General features: G+C 43.9%; 3 protein-coding genes across 5 annotated transcripts in view; 2 read left to right on the top strand and 1 right to left on the bottom strand.

The window, feature by feature from the left end:
• Positions 1–30: 30 nt before the first annotated feature.
• Positions 31–10,659, top strand: Chtop (chromatin target of PRMT1). Of its 3 annotated transcripts, XM_090340959.1 has the most exons (7): positions 31–315; positions 1,276–1,357; positions 2,658–2,811; positions 3,432–3,515; positions 6,515–6,701; positions 7,516–7,653; positions 9,511–10,659. In XM_090340959.1, exons 2-7 carry the CDS (start codon positions 1,293–1,295, stop codon positions 9,714–9,716), a joined length of 834 nt encoding a protein of 277 aa, XP_090197085.1. In that variant the 5' UTR covers positions 31–315; positions 1,276–1,292; the 3' UTR covers positions 9,717–10,659. The 3 variants fall into 3 exon arrangements, with proteins under 3 accessions (XP_090197085.1, XP_090197084.1, XP_090197083.1); XM_090340958.1 differs by lacking the exon at positions 3,432–3,515 and having other exon boundaries at positions 6,518–6,701; XM_090340957.1 differs by lacking the exon at positions 3,432–3,515.
• Positions 10,660–13,008: 2,349 nt separating this feature from the next.
• Snapin (SNAP associated protein) lies at positions 13,009–15,026 on the top strand. Its single transcript, XM_090339863.1, has 4 exons — positions 13,009–13,214; positions 13,530–13,576; positions 13,828–13,946; positions 14,446–15,026. Exons 1-4 carry the CDS (start codon positions 13,072–13,074, stop codon positions 14,545–14,547), a joined length of 411 nt encoding a protein of 136 aa, XP_090195989.1. The 5' UTR covers positions 13,009–13,071; the 3' UTR covers positions 14,548–15,026.
• A 913-nt stretch (positions 15,027–15,939) lies between these two features.
• The window catches only part of Ilf2 (interleukin enhancer binding factor 2), a 10,006-nt gene continuing 9,304 nt past the window's right edge, over positions 15,940–16,641 (bottom strand). The window contains exons 12-14 of the mRNA XM_090340955.1: positions 16,587–16,641; positions 16,309–16,399; positions 15,940–16,184 (exon numbers count right to left, since the gene is read on the bottom strand). The exon at positions 16,587–16,641 is cut by the window's right edge and continues 60 nt beyond it. Of these exons, the coding sequence (XP_090197081.1) occupies positions 16,024–16,184; positions 16,309–16,399; positions 16,587–16,641 (307 nt within the window). The 3' untranslated portion in view covers positions 15,940–16,023. The remainder of the gene's footprint in view (positions 16,185–16,308; positions 16,400–16,586) is intronic.

Here is a 16,641-nt window from a genome sequence, read left to right as displayed (position 1 = left end):
CGCCGACGCCATTTTAGCCGGTCCCACTTCGCACTGGGCGTGGCGGCCATTTTGTTTTGGATACAGAGCAGGAGTTGGTGGCGGTGGTGGCAGGCGAAGTCAGGAAAGGCCAGGCCGGGCGAGCGGGCGATTCGGGCGTCTAGGGCTCCATCCCACAACGAACCACCTCGAAGCCTACTTCTTGCGCCTTTAACCGCCCACGAACGTGATCCCGAGCCCCTCCGCCGCGCCCACCCAGGTTCGGCCGGTCCCCCGGCCCGCCTGCCGCAGCCGTGGTGGCAGCCCCGGGAGCAGCGCTGGCGTCCGTTTCCTTCGGTGAGTTTCGGTGGTGAGGTCTGGGAGCGCGGCGTGGGCGGTGAGGGGCGCGGACGCGGACGCGGACGCGGCGGCGTGGAGGCCCGGGAGGGGGCGGAGCCCCTGAGCCCGGCCGGTCCGGACACCTCGGGCGGAATCGTTGGAGGTCCGAGCTGGGGACGGACACGTAGGGAAGTTGTTCTGCCATTGAGCGAAGTTGGGAATATTGACAGCGCTTGGAGGGTGGTAGGGAGACTTACAAAAGAGGATTGCAGGAGTCGGCGGCCACTCTAGGGTTACATTTCCTCCCCCCTTCCTTTCCCCCTCCCCCTCATACGGAAATTGGAGCCAGGGCTCCTAGAGCTCTTGCCCCTGAGCTAACATCCCGTTAGCTAACCTTGTTTTTTCTTTCTTTCTTTTAAACTGTGAGACTGGGTCTTGCTGAATTGCCCAGGCTGGTCTCGAACTTGTGATCTTCCCAAGTCTGATGGGATTACATACATAAACCCCTGGCGCCCGGGTTTTGGCAGAATGGTATCTTGTCCTGTGGCCTTGAAGGGTTTTTTTTGTTTTGTTTTGTTTTGGGGGTGGTCATGGGGCTTGAACTCTGGGCCTGGGCACTGTCCCTGAGCTCTTCAGCTCAAGGCTGCCGCCCCACGCTTGAGCCAAGCCCCACTATCCGTTTTCTAGAGGTTAGCTGGAGATACGAGTCTCAGGTCCTTTTGTGCCCAGGCTGGCTTTGAACCTTGATCCTCAGATATCAGCCTCCTGAGTAGCTAGGATTACAGGTGTGGGCCACTGCGCCCGGCAGCCTTGAAGATTAGAGGCTACCAACACAAACATAAGCACTTGAAATGATTTTGATATGATCTTGAGTCGTCAGTGATACAGATCTTCTCATTCATTGTTGGTTTGGGCCTTGTCCCTTGTAGAAGTTAAATGGCCATTCCGACTTACCGGTCTGCCTGTTGTCCTTTACAGATTCTCGAGATTTGAAGATGGCTGCACAGTCAGCGCCGAAAGTTGTGCTAAAAAGCACCACCAAGATGTCTCTAAATGAGCGGTGAGGCAGCCAACAGCAACTTCAGCTCCTACCTAAGAAAACATTACCTAAATTGGTCCTGGGGTCCAGTGCACCAGTTGTAAGCTAAATACCAACAGAAGGCTACAGACTTCTGTTCTTAGTTGCATCTATGTGGTACACAAAACAAATTGGGCAGTTGTTTCTAAACCCCTTATCAATAGATTTTTATGTTAAGCTGTCTGAAATATTTGCCTGGTGGGATGTATTTTAAAAAGACTCCTCACGCCCTCTCTTTTCTTCAAGTGTTTTGTTTTTTATTTTTTACAATGATACAGGGGTGGTGCAGCATGGTGGCATGGTATACCCTGGCTGCAGAAGGCTTGCTGCCCAGTCCAAGACCAGCAATGTTGTCTGGCCTGTAAGAGGCAGGTAGCAAGCCATGAAAATGTCCAAAGGTCCTGAATGGTATTCCTGGGCCTTGTAAGAGGCACTTGGCTTTGCTTCATTTCACTTTCTTTCCATTCTGCTTTTTTTTTGGTTGTTTTTTATTCTTTTAACAGCTAAGTGTTCTTCTCTTTCACTCCATTAACTTAATCATGACAGGTATAATAGCGGAATGCTTTCACAGACTCTGAAATGATTGGACTAACCTAATTCTCTCAGAAGTGCTCAGAAAGGTGATCATTTGAGACTAAGAAAACTTGAGGTATTTAAAGACAGTTTCTACTTCTGAGAGCTTCATTCATTGCCTTTGTTTAGTGGTTTTTATCAAGTTAATGTTGGAACACTCAAATGTCTACTGTCTGATTCTTTGTTTTTCCAAAGCATATATGTTTCTTTCTGGATATATACACTATTCACGATACCAAGTGGCACATATATTCTAAAATATACCACACTCCTATAATTTATGTGGGTGTTTTGTTTCCTTGGACTTTGAAGGTGCTCTAGTTCTTCCTCATATTTGTCCTTAGAATGAACCCTTGAGTCCCATAAGGTCTAGGCTTTCTTCGTTTGTCTTTGAAACTCCATCTTCTGTCTCTTGTCATCATAGCTGCTTATTGCGTGTTTTCCATACTTTCCACCTCTCTGAGAGCTGTTACCTAAGCCCTTGTTATCACTTGACTGTGCTGCACTTAGCTGCATTTCTAAGTTTCTGATTCTTGCAAGTTTGTGGAAACAGAGGAGTCTTTAACCCACATCAGCTCTAATCTAAATGTACCACTTTACTTAAAAGTTCGTGGGATCTGGAGCTCCTGGTCTAGCAAGCCATGAAAATGCCAATAAATGTTTTGTAATAAAGCTTTTATTTAAACATCCATTTTGTTCGACCTTGAAGCTTTACTAATATGATGAAGAACAAACAGCCGATGCCAGTGAATATTCGGGCTTCGATGCAGCAACAACAGCAACTAGCCAGTGCCAGAAACAGAAGACTGGCCCAGCAGATGGAGAATAGACCCTCTGTCCAGGCAGCATTAAAACTTAAACAGGTGAGAGAAGGAGTCTTAATGCCCTGCTGCAGCTGGTGGTCTCTGTCAGGCAGTCCTCCAGGGCTGTCAGGACTCGATGGATGATTACAAGGTAGCTCAGTTAAAGGCTGAACTTTCTCTAAAAGACGGGGAAAAAAAATCAGAGAATTTCCTTTTTAGCAGATACCAATAAGTAACTTTTATTATCTTTCTCTTAGCCATCTGTGTGGCTTGTTTGTGTTAACAATGAATATTAATGTCTTGTTTTCTTGTCCTTTACCATTAAAGAAGGATAAACTTTTTTCTCTGCAAAGAAACTATTTGGGTTAGAGATATACTCCATAGAAAAGCACTTGCTAACAAACATAAGGCACTGGATTTGATCCCCAGTACCACCATTTTTTTAAAAAAGAAGAGAGATAATCTTTAAAATATCCCATGCTCTATTAAATAACTTACAAACTTGGAGAGTCTAAATGACTTGCCAAAGGCTTTGATACTTAAAAGAGTACAATGATTCAGAACACCTAAAGTTTTATTGGTTTAGTAGAGTAAAAGTACTCTAGGATTTCTTTCAAATTTCCAGTAAGAGATAACTCCTATTGAGACCAGAAATTAAACCTGCTCTTTATTATTCATAGACTTTATATGCAAGTCCGGACAGTTGCTGTGGAAGGATATGTCCAAGTTGTGGCTGGGTGTCTAGAGGGCGATGCCATGCAACTGTAAGAACTTTTAACTGATAGCACTGCATGGCTGTGCGTAAATTTCAGTAGTTAAATATAACCACCCTCACACTTAATTGGACTCACTGACCAAAAATAAACAAGGCTTTCTGCTTCAGCTACCTTAAGCCTTGGAGTGATTGGATTTATTCCTGGTTCAGAAAAGCAGCAGGCAAGAGGCAACACCATTTTCCAAGAGTCCAAGAGTTAATGAAAATTGTTAAAAGTCTGAAAGATTATGCCAAAGGATTTTATAAGAAGCTTATAAGTATGTGTTGTATAGAAAGTAACCTTGGGAACCATGTGCCAGTGGCTCATGCCTGTAATCCTAGCTACTACTCAGGAGGCTGAGATCTGAGGATCATGGTTCAAAGCCAGCCCTGCACGAAAGGCTGTGAAACTCTTACCTCCAGTTAACCAGAAAACTGTAAGTGGCATTATGGCTCAAGTAGAACACTAGCCTTGAGCTGAAGACCTCAGGGGCAGCGCCCAGGCCCAGAGTTTAAACCCTACAACTGACCAAAAAAAAAAAGCAGCCTCAGGAACAGCATTGCCTAGTAGCTGATGGTGAAAAAGCTATATATTTTTTTTTAAGTTATTTTTAGGCTAGGCATGGTGGTACATGCCAGTAATCCCAGCACTTGGGAGACTGAGACTTAAGTTAGAAGGATTAGATTTGATGCCAGCCAAGACTGCATAGTGAATTTGAAGCCATCTGGGAAATACAGTGAAACTCTTGCCTCAAAAAAGTTATAGAAAGCCAGGTGCCAGTGGCTCATGCCTGTAATCCTAGCTATTCTGAGCTAGGATTGTGATTAAAAGCCAAGGCAGGAAAGTCAGTGAGGCTCTTTATCTCCAATTAATTACCAAAAACTAGAACTAGAGCTATAACTCAAGTGGTAGAGCAACAGCCTTGAGCACAAAAGCTCAAGGACAACACCCAGACCCTAAGTTTTAGCCCCTAGACCCTCAAAAGGTAGATTGGGGCCGGAATATAGCCCAGTGATAGAGCGCCTGCCTAGCATATTCAAGGCACTAGGTTCCAGTCTCAAAACCACCCACTCCTCCCCCCGCCAAAACAAACTGCTAGTGGCTACCTTATCTATGTAGCACAGGCAGAATAAAAGCTCTATTAACACAGTTGATGTCCTTTTTTTAATTTTTTGCCAGTCCTAGGACTTTGGGCCTGAGCACTGTCCTTGGGCTTTCTCAAGGCTAGAGCTCTACCACTTGAGACACACAGCACTCCTGGCTTTTCCCCCCCTCCCCCTATGAATGTGGTGCCTAGGAATTGAATCCCCAGCCCCAGTCTCTATGCATGCTAGGCAAGCACTCTTACCACTATGCCAAACTCACGGCTCCAGGTGACATGTTTTTAAGGGTCCTATCGGTCAGTAATAGTAGTAAAGAAAGGTGGAGATGGGAGAACTCAGCACTCCACACTTCTTTCTTAAATCATAGAGCTCAAAAGAAAGGAAAAACTAGGAATAGAGGAACTTCAGGACCTCAAAAGTGTGTGCTGGGCCTGGGTGATGTAGCCTAGTGGTAAAGCGCTTGCCTAGCATGCATGAGGACATGGATTTAATTCATGGCACCACAAAGGAAAAACTGCTAATTGGATGAGTAACAACAGGCCTGTATGGTTGGTTTGCCTGCCTATGTGAGGTTTATAATGTTCAGAGCCTTTCCTATATGATTAGAAGGAATTTGTGATCTTGTGCTAGGAAGCTAATGCCTCATTGCATCTTTTGAGGGCTGTAATGGGTGAAGAAATATCTGTACACAGATTCACAATTTGTGTATATGTATGTATTTATATAATCTGTTATTAGTGATCCACTTGTGGGTGCTAAGGACACAATTATTAATTGATGACTTTATGAAAAAACAGGCCTGTCTACTACAGCCTTGTTCAAGTGTTAAGGCGGCTCTCTGTATGTTTCTTTTTTTTTTTTTTTTTCCCCAGTCCTGGGCTTGAGCTCAGGGCCTGAGCACTGTCCTTGGACTTTCTCAAGGCTAGAGCTCTACCACTTGAGCCTCAGCACCACTTCTGGCTTTTTTCTATGTATGTGGTACCAAGGAATCGAACCTGGGTCTTCATGCATGCTAGGCAAGCACTTTAACCACTAGGCCAAACTCCTGGCCCCTTTTCTTTGTTCTTATATGTGGCCCTTTGTGCTTATAGCTCACCCATCTTAACTCATAACATAAGTTTGACTGGCTCCTTATAAAAATACATTTTGAACTATATGTTTGGGGGTTTGGGTTGATTGGTTGGTTTTTGTTCTGTTTTGTTTGTTCAGTACTAGGTAAAATCAGGGTTAGGCTCTGCCACTTGAGCCACATCCCCAGCCCTAGCGTAGTTATGTTTATTTTGTATTAAAGGTGATTGTACTGGATTAAGGATGCTGTTTCAAGGGTAGGCATGGAATTATGGATTTTTAAGAAATATAAGGAAAGGAAGTTTGACTTTTTTGTGTTTATTTACATTAAGGTAAAAACTGGACCGTCTGGAGATAGCTAACTCGAAAAATGGAACACACTGGCTTCTTTAAGTCACAAGAATTCAAATGAATTTGTAATTTAAATTTTGCCCAGAGTGTGATGATCTTCCTATGGTGTTTGAGTAAGCCTTTGAAGACAGTGGTAGTCCTTGGGCAGGTATGAATTAAGTCATATCATTGTCAGCCTATGGTTCAAAACAGCAAGTTTTTTAACTGGCAGTGTATGACTTCCGTAGCCAAATTAGTAAGGTAATCTTTGGTACTGCTAATTTCATGGGCTCATACTGATGCTTCTAAGAGTCTGATCTGGATCAGAGTTTTGTTTTTATACCATGTTCTGAAATAAAGGCTTGTGGTTTGGGATCCTTAGGATACTCAAAATAGCTTTATTTCCCTCTACAGGCATTTCATTTGCTTCTTTTTCTCTGCACTTTGAATTGCCACATCCTTTGAATTGCTTTTTTGATCTCAATCCTCCAACACCCTTTCTTCCAGAAGAGCTTAAAGCAGCGCCTGGGTAAGAGTAACATCCAGGCACGTTTAGGCCGACCCATAGGGACGTTGGCCAGAGGAGCAATTGGAGGACGAGGCCTGCCCATAATCCAGAGAGGCTTGCCAAGAGGAGGACTACGCGGGGGACGTGCCACCAGAACCCTGATTAGGGGCGGGATGTCGCTCCGAGGTTAGTGTTTACATGTACTGGATAATCGTTAGGCCCTATCCCCTTCCTTTTTCTCTTGGGCTGCTTATGGACATATTTGTTTAGCATCTTTAATCTTGAATTTGTATTACTGTAATTAATAACTTGAAATCACATTTTAGTAGTGCTGCATGTGTTATCAATATCATTTCTGATAATGTGCAATGGTAAAGGCATAATGGGTAATTCATGTCATCTCCATTTCATTTTAAAACACCCTGCTGCTGCTTGAATCAGAGCACATTCAAGTTCTAGAAAGTTGTGTTAAGAAATACATATTTAGCTTGTGTGAGGCCCTGGGTTAAATCCTCAGCACCAAAACAAAAAAAGAAGAAAGGAAGGGATGTCTTGTGGCCTATATCATAATTAGTTAACTCTCTCTTCAGCGCTAATAAAATGCTGTTACATCTGGAAGAGAGGACAAGTTCACTGTAGCACTTACTATGTCTTAATTTTGGGGCACTGTTATACTGTTCCTTCTGTAGTTTTTGTCTTCTACGAGAATGTTGGACATTTTTTTAAATGTCTACCAATAATGATAGACATCTGGTTATTCAGTTACTTATTAAATGTATGTACTTGGTTAAATCCCTGATTCTTTCAAAGACTTGTGTTCAGAATTATTACATAAAGAGCAGCTTAATCTATTCACACTCAGTGCGCAGCTTGCCCCACCCAGACTGAAAATTAACTGAACTAATTACTCTCATTTAACCCTCACCGCCTTCCTTTGGTTAGAGTCTACTTTGTCTCTCTTGGATTTACCTGCATATACATTGTATGCCTCCTCTCCAAGGTCAAAACCTGCTCCGAGGTGGACGAGCCGTAGCTCCCCGAATGGGCTTAAGAAGAGGTGGTGTCCGAGGTCGTGGAGGTCCTGGGAGAGGGGGCCTAGGGCGTGGAGCTATGGGTCGTGGCGGAATCGGTGGTAGAGGTTAGTCAGCTACCAACTTCAGAGAGTAGCTCCCCCTTATTTTCCTCCCTTAACAACTTAGAGCCACCTTTCTGCACAGCTTCAAGTCACAGACAGGCTTCTTTGTTTGTCTTGTTTTGTTTTTCAAAACTGGCTTATTTCCTAAATCCACATCCTGGTGTAGTATAAAAGGTCTCATGATTTTTCTGAGAATCAGTCAAGTGCATATATAGAGGCTGATTTAGGTGGCCTTCTTCCAAGCTCTTAGTAGGAATATAATTGTCTTGTTAAAATAACAAAATGTTCAGTTAAGATTTTCCTTTTTTCCGTCTTGCTCTATTACACCACACACCTAGTTTAAGAAGATAGGGGCTAGGGATGTAGCTTAGTAGTAAAGCACTGATCATGAGTGTGCAAAGCCCTGGTTTGATCCCAGCACTATAAAAAGAGCAAAGGATAGAGAAGAGGGAATTGTATAAAGATGAACTAGCATTAAAAACTGTTAAGAGACTAGGGATACAGCTTAGAGATAGACTGTATGCTTAACCATGTATGAGACTGTGGGTTCAACCCCAGTGTCCCACAGAGTTGGAGACTCGGGAGAGGAACCTTGAATACTGGCTCTGAAACCATGTAAACAACATAAAATTTCTTTGGGGACCCAAAGATAGTTTTTTTGATCAAGGTAGCAAATAAGGTGGTATTATCGGTGAACCAGCTGGCTGTTACTGATAATCTTACCTCTAAGGCCTTGATATTTGCCTTGTGACTTCATGACCCAAGTTAGAAAAGACTTTAATGGTGGTGATAATGCCAAATCTCCTGGGAGCTTTCTGACTTACAGTGCAAGGAGAAACTCCCAACAGGGAGTTCAGGCTGAGGGAGATCCTGTTGTAAAGAGTACCTGAGGAGATTTACTTTGATCCTTTGAAAAGTGTGTGGGCTGGATCTTCTACAACACTGAAGTAGCCTAGGAATAGTATGTTAGGAAAAGATATTTGATATCGGGCTTATTGATTAAAGTGCAAGCTAGCTTGGATTCCAGGGTGAAAAAAGAATGTTTCCAAATTATCTGAACTTAATTTCTGAAAGTGACATCACAGGGTGGGAATGACTAAAAGAGCTTTTCAGAAAACAGTATATTCTGCTAAATGAATTGAAACTACCTGTCAGATGACCACAAGTGCCCTGAGGCCTAGAGTCAGAGATAGAGGGACTAGGACTAGTCACTTATTTCTCCTATCTGCCCACATTGTTCCTGCCAGAAATAATTCCTCCATTTTCAGACATATGGAAACAGTTCATTAGACTCTTTAAGGAGAGGTGAGGGGCTCCATTAAAGCTTAATTTGAAAACTGCCCTTCTTTACTGCCTACCTGCTTACTAAGTGGGACTATTCTCTATAATGTGACTTGTGAGTTGTAATGGGTCTCAAACTTTTGTATAAACACTTTAATTTCTTTGTCTTAAGGCAGGCTAATATTTTCTAAGTTATCTGTCAGTTGTTTTACTTTTTTGGAATAGGAAAACAATTGCTGGGCATGGTGGTGCAGGCCAGTAATCAAGCCCTTGGGAGGCAGAGGGAGGGGCACCAGGGTTGTCTAGGCTTCATATGGGAAATGGGAACCTTGTCTCAAAAATAAAAATGTTCAAATAGCATGTAGCCAAGAGCATGTGATAAGGGATTCATTATGTGTGCTTTCCGTGTGTTGCTTTCTGCCCAATGTGCTTCTTGTTTTTCCAGACTTCTCTTTGCCCTACCCTTCAGCCTTTCTCAGCTAGGCCCCATTGCTCTAAGGGGCATTTAATGTAGCACCCATTAAACCTACTTGTAACGCTTGTCTTTTTATCTCTTTTTTTTTTTCCCCCTTGGGCCAGGTCGGGGTATGGTAGGTCGGGGAAGAGGGGGCTTTGGAGGCCGAGGCCGAGGCCGTGGACGAGGGAGAGGAGCCCTCACTCGCCCTGTATTGACCAAGGAGCAGCTGGACAACCAATTGGATGCCTACATGTCAAAAACTAAAGGACATCTGGATGCTGAGTTGGATGCCTACATGGCTCAGACAGATCCAGAAACCAATGATTGAAGCCTGCCTACCTACCCTCCAACAAGAGACTTGTTGAAGTCATCACTTTGAGGAAACAGGAGATGAAACCTGATTGATGCTGGAAGGACCTATCACACAATAGGCTGTGGACTTACCTGCCACCAGTTTGTGCATTTTAGTGTGTTCCTTTTACTTTTTGATACCGTGTTGTATGAAACTTTTTTTTCTTTGATTTATTTTTGGGTTGTGTGATTTTTGTGTTTTATTTCCTCGTTCTTCCAGAATTCTTTTTGAACATGAATGTGTTGGCTTTGTGGGCAGAACACTTTTCCTACCTCTGCCTTCCCTTTTGTGTCATAAGCTATGGAATTCTAACATTTCCTGTGTTCATCTATGTGTTCCCAGAAAGAGCCAATGCTCCTCCCTAATGCCTTGGTTTCTCAGAATTCTATTCTACATCCTCACTAATAGTTTCTTCAAAGTATTAAGAAAAATCTGAAGCTCACAAATGCAGTCTGCAGTTGGGGACATTGACACAGAGCCATATCCTGGCAGTTTTGATTTGATTGAAGTTGATACATTGACATCACATAGATGGTAATGAGTGTGCTAGGTTGCATACACAGTTTTTAGCCCCAAATGGAAATTTTAGCTTTTCCTTTTGGTTTTGTATCCTGGCCAAGAGGCTTGGATTGTCTTGGACCCTGAGTATACAGAGAAAGGTCATTTGTTTTAACAGATAAGGCAGAGGGAAAGGAATGGGAATGTGGTGACAACTCCTGGGAGGGGTCAAGAGCCACCATGAGCTACTCATGGTGAAACGCAGTTATCCTCACTTATGTTTCAAGCCAACGTTGGGCTTCTCCACTTGGGTTTATTTTACCCTCTCCCTTGAAAGTTTTAGTTCAACCATAATTGTCAACTTTTCAGTTTCAACAGAATCTTGTATTTCTGGTTAATTATAATGTTTTCTCAAATTCAACCAGGATTTTCTCATCATTTATTAGTTTTCCTTGAAATATGATCATAGCCATTTTTAAAATGTCTTGATATATATCCCTTGTATGGTTGAGAGTCCTTCTTAGTTAAGAAGAGAAAATTAAAAGTTTATTGTCTGCTAGTTTTGCAGAAAGGTGGGTTCATCCTTGAAAATAATAGGCCAGCACTTTCAGCTCATAAGAAACGAAAGCAGGGTGGCCCTTGGACCCCAGCACTGGTTTCCTTATGTTGCTTAAGAAAAAAGCCCACCCCCAACCATGTCAGTTACCTTTGAGCTGCCTAGAACTATAAACTGCAGGGTGGTGGAATGCATTTGGTTAGGACAACCTGAACTTTAACATGATCAGAGGAAGATCTCAGCAAAGGAAATGGCTACTGTATCCTAGGCTCTTTTTCTTTCTCCTTTGCTGTGTATCCTGTATCATGAGGGAAAAAAGTCATCCCAAACAGAAGCCCAGAGGGCCTGATGGCTGTTAGGGGAATCCCCTGTGCTCCTCTGGGAGAGTCAGGGTCTCTGAGCTATTATATACAACTTGATAGGGATTCTACCTGTCCTGGGGCTTGAACTCGGCCTGGGTACTGTCACAGCTTTTTCACCCAAGGCTGGAACTCTGCCATTTAGGGTATAGCTTTTTGATGATTAGCTGGAGTTAAGAATCTCGTGGACTTTCCTAATCACAGTCCTTAGATCTCTGCCTCATTTGTAACTAGGATTACAGGCATGAGCCCCTGGTACCTGGCTTCTACATTTTCTAAGAGGCAACTGTTTTGAAGATGTAGCTGAGAAGACTAGCTTGACTTGGGTTTCTTGTCCAAACACTGACCCATAAACTTCCAAGCCCCTTCCCAGTTTAGGCCTCTTCTCCCTAATAGAGGCCACAGAAGTTTGGATCCCTTTCAGCAATGACACCATTTATCCCCTGGGCTTCCTCTTGCCTAGCACTGACAGTGAAGCAGATTGCAGTTGCCCTAGCTACCCCTTTCTTGTTGACTTCCAAAAATAAGCCCTAAGCCTCTTAGGAGTTTTACCTTCAGTCACTAGTGAGAGAACTGAAATGTCTTTTTAATGTTCAAGGGTTAAAAGTGATCATCGCTGGGTCTCAGGGCTATCTGCTGGCCACCATTTTCTGGTGATTAAATGATTTAACCCACCTCCATTACTGAAGATTATGATACCCCTTTATCTCTATGGACCCTTTTGCCCATCCTCAGGAAGCATTTCAGCATTTGTCCTTCAGGTGCCAAGAGTACATTAATACCTAAGGACAGGTACTTTTTTTTTTTTTTTTTTTTTTTTGCCAATCCTGGGCTTGGGTTCAGGGCCTGAGCTTTGTCCTTGGGTTTTCTCAAGGCTAGAGCTCTACCACTTGAATCACAGCACCACTTCCCGCATTTTTTTATGTGTGTGGTACCAAGTAATGGAACCCAGGTCTTTGTGCATGCTAGGCAAGCGCTCTACCAATAGACGAAACTCCCAGCCAGGACATGTACTTTGAATGGCCATGAAAAAACTAAGGAACCTTCTCAGGGAAGGAAAAAAAAAAATCAGAGATTCAAGATTTGTCCCTATAAACAGCAAAATTTACTGCCTTTAAATGTACAGTTAGTTCAGTGGCATTAAGTACATACGTACTATCCAAAGCTTTTTCCTCTTTCCAATACTGGGACTTTTTACTCAATAAACAAAACTCCATTCTCCTCGCCTTCCCAATCCCATTCATTTTTTCCCCAATGCTGAGTGTTCCTACCACTAAGCTACACCCAACTTCTTACCCCTGTAAGTATTTCATATAAGTTCAAGCCTATTTCATAGTGCCCTCCAAATTCATGTCCTAGTCTGATTCAGAATTTTATTAAATTCATTCATTTTGAAGAAGTGTAGGTGTGCAGACTTTTGTTTACGTATTACTGCTAGGAATGTGGCTGCCTGCCTAGCTTGCATGATGCCCTGGGTTTGATTCCTCAGTACCAGGTAAACGGAAAAAGCAGCTCAGGACAGAGCCCAGGGCCGTCAGTTGAAGCCCCAGCACTGGCTCTTTGGAGGAGCCAGGTGTTGATGACTCATGCCTGTAATCCTACATATACTCAGCAGGAAAGTCCGTGAGAATCTTCTCTAATTAACCCCAGAGAGCCCGAAGCGGAGCTGTCTCGAGTGGTAGAGGTTCAACCTTGTGCAAAAACGTCCAGTCCCTGAGTTCAAGGCCTGTGAGGAACTACAACTCCCAGGAAGCTCTGCGTCGGGCCCTAGCCACTGGCTCTCGCGAAACTCCATTTCCCAGCTATCCTGGGGCCGTACGGATCGCTCACTTCCCGAGCGCCCTCTCGCGGCGCACCTCAGCCGGGTCCAGTTCCCGGCGGCCTCCGCGGTAGGCTCTCGGCGGCTGAATAATTCGCCATGGCGGGATCTGGATCCACCACTGTGTCCGGGGCAGGGACCCCAGTGGCGGGGCCCACAGGCCGCGACCTCTTTGCTGAGGGGCTTCTAGAGTTCCTGCGGCCGGCTGTGCAACAGCTTGACTCCCACGTTCACGCGGTCAGGTGCTCGGGAAGGCAGGCTGGGGGCGGGGCCTCGCGAACTAGCCGTGTAAGGGCGGGGCCGCAAAAGACGGAGGTCGGATGAGTTCTAGAGGAGGCTTAGGAATAAATAGGGACAGGGTTCAGATGGTGGAGGGCTTGTCATGCCTGATAAGCGCCAGGCCCTGAGTTCAAACCTCAGTTCGCAGATACGCAAAATGTGTAAAGGAAGGAAGGGAGAATGGATGGAGGTTGCAGGCTGGGCCTTTGAGGTCCACCCATCCCAGTACTTAGGTCAGCAGACCTAGTACCATTCTAAGCCTTTTTATTTCTTTGCAGAGAGAGCCAGGTAGAGCTCCGGGAACAAATTGACAATCTCGCTACAGGTAAGCTAGTTTCCCTGTATACCAAAAAAATCCTCTAAATCACATTCACGACCTTTTTATTTTGCCACCCTCTGGGCTGGGTTTCGGTCACTTCCAGAACATCAGGGCTGCCAACACTGTTCAAGGGATGACAAAAGAATGAAGGAAAAGTGTCTGTAGCCCAGGAGGGTGCAAGTACTTGTCTGGCCTACTCTTGCTGAGAACAGAAGATGAACCAGTACATGTTTACTGTCCATACCTTCCATTCCCAGAACTGTGCCGTATCAATGAGGATCAGAAAGTGGCCCTGGATCTCGACCCCTACGTTAAGAAACTGCTTAATGCCAGACGCCGTGTTGTCTTGGTCAACAACATTCTACAGAATGCCCAGGTAATGGTTCACATCTGTAACCCTAGCTTCTCAGGAGACTGAGAGGATGGCAGTTCAGCGCCAGCCTAGGCAGAAAAGTCTAGGTGGCTACATCTCCAAAATAATCCAAAAAGCAGGGCTGGAGATGTGGCCCAAATAGTAGAGTGCTAGCCTTGCAAGTGTGAAGCCCTTAGTTCAAATTCTAGTGACCACTAGAATAGAAAGTTCTTAGGAACAATGATTCTTTGCTACACTTTATAACTCAACACTGTTTACCTCAAACAATTCTTTGAATCTAGGACTTAGTGCTTGCAAGGCAAGCACTCATTTAATATGGGGAAACGGGGACTAGGTTGTGATGATAAACTTGTTTTCAATATTTAGTTGCTATCATTTTACATATTTACGTATGACATTCTTAGACCAAATCCAAGATCCAACATACTATTCAGCAGCTGGTTGACTAAATGTTAAAGCCTTTCACAGGAAATATTAGAATCAAAATCTTCCTGTCTTGTAGGAACGGCTGAGGCGGCTAAACCACAATGTGGCCAAGGAAACTGCGCGCAGGAGGGCAATGCTGGATTCAGGAGTGTATCCTCCTGGCTCCCCAAGCAAGTAACAGAAGGTGGGGCTGTGACCCAAGTGGCACAAGTACTGCTCCCCAGCTGCCTTGTTTCAAGACATGAAGATTCCAGGAAACAATACGATTGATCTTGGGACATCAGAAAGGCAGCTCTGTGGTTTCTTTTGAAGCACTTATTTATGTAGTGATCCTAAGAACCCCCTGTGTAGCAGGACTCAAGCTCTGAAAGGACTATATTAGTTCTTGCTCCCTTCCAAAAATGAATCTTTACATTTTTAAGAAAGCTACATATTCACCTTTTTACATGCCTAGTTACCCAGACTATAGTAACCCATGCCTTTGTTAACATGCCTAGTTCCTTGGGCTTAGGCAGCATGTCCTTTACTTGTGATTTGCTTGTTTACAGTGAAGAGACAGGCAGAGTCAAGGTGAATAGCATCAGTCCACTTTCTTCTGTTGATTGCACTGGCCTGAATACAGAATTGCTGGGACCATTTAATTCAATAAATGCTTAAATACAGTATTCTAGTTTACTGATGTGTGTAAAGGGTCCGGGAGGCTGTACTTCAAGATACTCTGGCTGGGCACCAGTGGTGCACTAGTACGCACTCATAATCATAGATACTTGGAAACATGAGATCTGAGGATCAGGCCGTCTGAGACTCTCATCTCCAGTTAACCAGTAGAAAGCTAGAACTGAAGTAGTGATTCAAGTAGTATGGAACCAGCTCTTGAGCCAAAAAAGTAGGGCAAGCCCTGAGTTCAAGTACCAGTATCAGCGCAAAAAAAAAAAAAACCAAAATACTGTCCCAAGACAAGAATACTAGGCTTTTGGACTAGTCTGCCATTTTACAAGCTGCAGATGGCTGTTGGCAACTGAAGGAAATCTTTAGTAGCATGTCTGAAATGAGTAAAGGTTTATAGAAAAATACTCAGCTTCCATAGGAAAATGTGACCCACCCCCACCTATTATTAGCCTTCTACAAACACATCTCAGGACTACCAGTAATTAAGGTAGATGGTCTCCAAATCCCTTAAGCCAGGAGTCTATATAATTCAGATAGCCTGAGATGCTGAGATGTCTTCTTAATGTAGACAGTAGTGTAGATGATAGTAAATGACTGTATAATTCTCAAGACTACAGAGAAGAAGTCACCACAAAAACAGGAGCCCTACTAGGAAGTACTTTAATCGTTTTTCTTAGAAAAAAATTCCACTTAACAGTTCACAACATTTCAACAACAAAGTACTAGTTGAGAGGTTTGGGGGAATTAGGATTCTAGAACATTAAGAAATGTTGGTAACCTGCTTTATTATGATGAGTGGCATGGGTCATAAATGGGAGACTTCTGGTTGCTGAGCCAGTATCAAAACAGAGGAATGACCTATCTTTCTGTACAGTTTATTTTCCTTCATGCCATCTCCCTACCCCATAGAAAAGCCACCACATAAAGCCAATAGCAGGCAGGTTGGGCTCCAGTCTTCCTGAATTAGAAGAATGTGAAGGGAAGGTCACTCCTGAGTCTCCATGCTTTCCTCTTCCTCCCCTTGAGGTGGTTCTTCTGTATTTTCCTCCTCTTCTTCACCTTCCTTCTTCTCTGGTGGCTTCTCATAAGCCTTTTCTGAAGGTGTCACTATCACTCCATCCCAAGTAGATATTTCAGAAGCAAGATCTAAGAAATGAAAGAAGGTAATGTCAGACAGTCATGTGGAGATCCTAAGATGTCTGAAGAGTAAGCAACTATCTACAGACCAGAGTACCCTAAGAAACCCATCCACACCACAGGAAGGACTCACAGCTAGCATCACCCTCCTGGCCAAGGATCTTCCTAAAACCACCATGAGAAAGGATTCGAACCAGAGTCTGGGCTGTATAGCAGACCATGTCCTAAAGAAAAGCAAAATGATAAATTGGCAAAGAGAAAGTGTTTACTTGACTAAGTATGAACACTGGGAAGAGCACTTTCAATATTGGGAATCCCCAAATTTCTGCCCCCCTTAAGACAGCATTCCCTTCTGACCAAGAGTACTTGAGAGGAAGGGCACAATGCACCCTTTCATTGCTGTCGTATTACCTGCTGTTCCAGGGTCATGACTGTGTGTACTCTGAAGTTGCCACTCTCACAGGGG

This window comes from Megascapheus bottae, chromosome 10 (genome assembly GCF_031878675.1).
Source record: "Megascapheus bottae isolate mThoBot1 chromosome 10, mThoBot2.hap1, whole genome shotgun sequence".
Taxonomy (NCBI): domain Eukaryota; kingdom Metazoa; phylum Chordata; class Mammalia; order Rodentia; family Geomyidae; genus Megascapheus; species Megascapheus bottae.
The sequence above is the reverse complement of the archived record's forward strand: the minus strand, read 5'-3'. Positions and strand labels throughout refer to the sequence as shown.

Excerpts from the sequence above, each read along its gene's own strand:
- Chtop (XM_090340959.1), top strand. The coding sequence starts at position 1,293 with ATGGCTGCACAGTCAGCGCCGAAAGTTGTGCTAAAAAGCACCACCAAG. Across the intron at positions 2,812-3,431 it reads CAGCATTAAAACTTAAACAG|ACTTTATATGCAAGTCCGGA; the intron begins GTGAGAGAAGGA and ends TATTATTCATAG. Across the intron at positions 7,654-9,510 it reads TGGCGGAATCGGTGGTAGAG|GTCGGGGTATGGTAGGTCGG; the intron begins GTTAGTCAGCTA and ends CCCTTGGGCCAG.
- Snapin (XM_090339863.1), top strand. The coding sequence starts at position 13,072 with ATGGCGGGATCTGGATCCACCACTGTGTCCGGGGCAGGGACCCCAGTG. Across the intron at positions 13,577-13,827 it reads AATTGACAATCTCGCTACAG|AACTGTGCCGTATCAATGAG; the intron begins GTAAGCTAGTTT and ends TTCCATTCCCAG. Across the intron at positions 13,947-14,445 it reads ACATTCTACAGAATGCCCAG|GAACGGCTGAGGCGGCTAAA; the intron begins GTAATGGTTCAC and ends CCTGTCTTGTAG.